Source organism: Apium graveolens, chromosome 11, assembly GCF_009905375.1.
Source record: "Apium graveolens cultivar Ventura chromosome 11, ASM990537v1, whole genome shotgun sequence".
Classification (NCBI taxonomy): Eukaryota; Viridiplantae; Streptophyta; class Magnoliopsida; order Apiales; family Apiaceae; genus Apium; species Apium graveolens.
The window spans coordinates 108,320,081-108,324,250 of record NC_133657.1 but is presented as its reverse complement, the minus strand read 5'-3'; the positions used below and the strand labels follow the sequence as shown (position 1 = coordinate 108,324,250).

General features: G+C 38.2%; 1 protein-coding gene across 1 annotated transcript; it reads right to left on the bottom strand.

Moving 5' to 3' along the window:
* LOC141698631 (CDT1-like protein a, chloroplastic) lies at positions 1–3,793 on the bottom strand. The gene is made up of 7 exons (XM_074503403.1): positions 3,284–3,793; positions 2,947–3,066; positions 2,594–2,837; positions 1,445–2,281; positions 540–741; positions 359–449; positions 1–174 (listed from the first exon to the last, which is right to left on the bottom strand). The coding sequence occupies exons 1-7, from the start codon at positions 3,625–3,627 to the stop codon at positions 117–119; spliced, it is 1,896 nt and encodes a 631-aa protein (XP_074359504.1). The 5' UTR covers positions 3,628–3,793; the 3' UTR covers positions 1–116.
* Positions 3,794–4,170: the final 377 nt, after the last annotated feature.

Sequence of the window (4,170 nt, the reverse complement as noted above, 5' to 3'; positions counted from 1 at the left end):
TGCTAGTGACAGAATGAATAAAAATTAAGTTAGAAACAATGCCAATGACATGTACAGGGGCAAAATGCAGTTGGTGCAGTCTTCTTTTGTCAGCTTTTGAGTCCACCAAGAATTCTTTATCTTGCTTCAGCTAATCTTGCTCGTACTGACTCGGGACTTGATATCTTGTTGATGCTGCAGAAGAACACACAACAATAAATACTTTTAATATCTGAAGAACAGTATAACCTCATTATAGAGGAATATCGAATTCATGCCTAATACTTCTGAATTCAAACAAAATAATACAAGACTGCAACTATCAATCATGAAAAGCTAACAGGGCAACCACTAAAAGAAAAATAAATGAAGTTCCTACCACAGAAGAAGATCCCCTGTAATCGCGGACTTTTCATATATCCATTCAGGAGCTAGTTCTTGCAACAATCTGAGCTGCTGTTCAACCTCTCCTGTAAATAATATAAAACAGGTTTAGATTCAAAATATTTGTCAAAGTATTGCTGATTTCCTATCTTGTTTTATTGCTAACAGCGACTTACTTTTGTCAACAATATCCAAATGGCTTGTGATAATTTTGTGCATAAGCTCATCTTTTGTAATGGCTGAACGCTTAATTGACTGAAAAAAGTAATGAACCATGTCAAAGAGCTTAGGTAAGCTAGCAATCATCTGTTGGCGTCGCTTTGCTTGCGAGATCGCTGGGTCCTGATCTTCCAGGGTTTTCTTTTCCTTTTCTCGTATCTGCAATAAAAAATTGTGTTTAGTCTTTTGATTTAAGTCAAGACACCAAAAGACAGCCACAAGCAGTACACTCTAAAATTTTTAAATTCTGGCCATATTTGTGGATTGTTAGAGCATAATAAATACCAAACAATTCATAGATGACTTCATCTAACAATTACCATTCATTCTAATTCGAGGCAGAAAAAAGAAGCTAATTTCATCAGTTGTGCCAGAAATTTATTTTATCAACTTTAAAGCACACATCATGGAACGACCAAAATGCACCCTGTCCTGTAGAACAGGGTACTTGAAGTGTATGGAATAAAGTAAGATACAGCCCTGTTTGTCCATCTTAACTTTTCTCAACATTAAGTGGTCACCACAAAGAACTAAAAAGAAAATTAAGTCTAGTTTTATAGAAAGCAGCTGTCCATAATTATTCTCAGTGTTACAAATGGGACTTTAAACACCAGCAATATCAGCTAAAACAGAAGGACTTTTCCAAAGGTTGCAATCTTCTATTACTTGCCTAATGCAGTGAGTTCATGTATGACCTATACACTAAAGGTGCCTTATTACTTGGCATAAAATTAAAGTGATATCATCTTCAATATTCAAGGTCTTGATTAAAATATAATAAACAGCTAGCATCAAAGCAACACTCAACAAATATCAGCATGGCAAATAGTAATCAGAAAAAACAGAATCATGCAATACTTACCGACTGAAGAAGATTCTCAGGAAGAATGTCAAAAATATCATTGTCAAGGAACAACTTTCTGCCCCCAGTGGCTTCCTCAACACGTTCCTTCTTCATAGGGGTCTCAACTGCTTCCTCAACAAGTTCCTTTTTATTAGGGGTATCAAATTTCAGGGACCTGCTACGTTGTGGCCGCCTGACTAATTTGTTAGGTGAACTTATTGTATCAGCATCTGGGCTCATATAACACCTCTTTGGGGGCTGCAGCACGGGTGTGGCACTCATGAGTTTTGCAGGAGTCGAAAGGGATTTTGCAGGAGTGCCTTCAGCGCCTGAGAGCTTTGCAGGAGTTAGCAATTTTGATGATTTTGAGAAGGATTTTACAGCAGTAACTTGGATGCTATCAGATGCAGTGGAGGAAACCTCATTCATTGCAGAAGTTAATACTTTGATTGGAGTTGCAGGGGGGCAAGAGGCTCGTGGACAAGCTTGGGAACCCCCAGATACTAAGCCTTTTCGGGGGATGGCTGATTTCAAAGGAGAGGCTATAGATGTTGATGCTTCCTTTTCAGAAGAAAGATCATTGCACTGTTTTGAATCTGGAAGAACTGTAGTTGGGCAAAGAGCAACAGATTGCACTTGACTTGTCTTCACTGTTTCATTGCTTAAAGCTCGTTTTGAGAATCCCCTTCTGAAGGACTGAGATAAATGGGAAGCTGGTACGGTCTGCGGACTGGAGAATACCAATTTCTGGTTAGTTGAGGAAATATTGGATGCAGGAACGGTATCCATGTTCAGCAAGCCTTGAGTTGGCTTGTTAAATGGCTCTGGTAGTGTCGCCTCCGGAACTTCATCCCCCTGTATGCATAACATGCAATTTGAGGAAAAAAATTCTTAAAAAGCTTGTTCGGACTTATACTAGACTAGTTTAAACATCACCCTATAAGATATTGCAGGGTACTTAAAGCTCCAGGGATCGAAACCAGGGAATAGCAACAATGTGTTGGCATTATAATAAAATATCTTTTAAAAAAAATGGATTTTAAAATCAAGCACACATTTATGTCTTATGATAAGCAAGCACACGTCACATTATTTAAACAAACAGTTTTATATGATTATTACTTCCACAGTGAAAATACTAGACAAGAGTAGTAGAACAAGTGATACCTTCGGATGAGCTTCAGAAAATTTGAAAAGTCGGGCACGAAAAGCTTTCCTCAACAGCAAACTGCCACTATTAGAACTATTTGACATGGACTTCCCACCACTCTCAATGGCGTCAAAATTCAAACTCACATGAAGATCAGGTTTTATACAACAAGTACGCTCATCCCGTATAAGAATCTTCTCAATCTCAATCGCTTCAGGGAAAACAAACTTCAGCTGAGCTAAATGACCATGTGAAAATCTCCTACATCAAACCAATAACAAAGCCATTAGCATGAACCACCACCGAAAACACTCCACTTTGGGATTAATGTTGGTGAGCTAAATTAATCTGAGATTATAAATAATAATACCTATCGGTTAAGCATTCCATTTTGGGGCTAATGTTGGTGAACGTTGACACCGTACCCTTGATACGAAGTAACCGAATCGAACTATCCAAACTACTAAATAACTTATCCAATATCTCATACCTGCAAACAATTCACAACTTATCATCACAAATCTAAAAATCAAATTCATAAACAAAGCTTCGAATTAGGCCTTATTACGAGCTTCAATCACCCGAATCTCATTCTACTCATTTCACTAATAACATTGAAAAATTCATCAACAAAATGTAAATTAAATTCTATACCATTTCATATACATTAATATTTATATATATAGTTAAAATTAAGGAGTGCTTACTGTTCCGGCAGCTTTAGGGATTTTTTCGGTTTTGGAGCAGGAGATTGAACATGCTCTGTGGAGATCTGTTCATCTAGGGATTTGTCCGGATCGGGTCGGGTTTCCGGATTTCGGGTTTGGAGCTGTTTAGCACACTGTCGAACTTCTTTCAGAGACATAACTGTGGCTCGATTCCGGAGCCGGCGGGTCGGATTTACTGATTTTTCGGGCGTTTTGGCGCTCAACGGACTCTCAATAGGAGCTTTAACGGATTCGTGGAACGACACCGTTTTGGAGGTCGAGTTTAAGATCTTTTTCGATTTAAACGAATCAAATGTCGATCTCATTTCTTCGGTTGAATCCATTATAAATATGGAGAGACGGAGAGAGAGAGATGCAGAGAGAGAGATGCACAGAGAGAGATGGAGAGATGGACAGAGAGATTGGGGAGAAAGACCTAGAGAGAGATTGGGAGGCGAGTTGTAGACTTACAGTAGCTAATATATATATACAGGTAGAGTGAGGGTTTTGGGGGGAGAGAGGTGTTTTGGCGCGATTCCTACGTGGAAGCTGACGTGTATATATGCCAGGTCGGATTTGGCGCCAAAGATGGTAATGGGAGGGGAGATTTTGGTGTGATGATCACCTGTGGCGCGGGTGTAGAGAAGTTGAGGAGGGTCTATTTCTTTCTTAATATGATAAATATGACCGTTGGATGGATAATTAAGATAATATTGTTATTCCTAATATTGCGGATTAGTAAATTTCCATTTTTACGATTATTGACCGTTGATAGATTCTTTTTTCTTTTCCGATTTTGTTAATTTTGAACGTTTTCAGTTTTTGGTACATGAGTTTTATTTAGTATCCAAGATTTAATATTACGATATTATCAACATATTATCAAA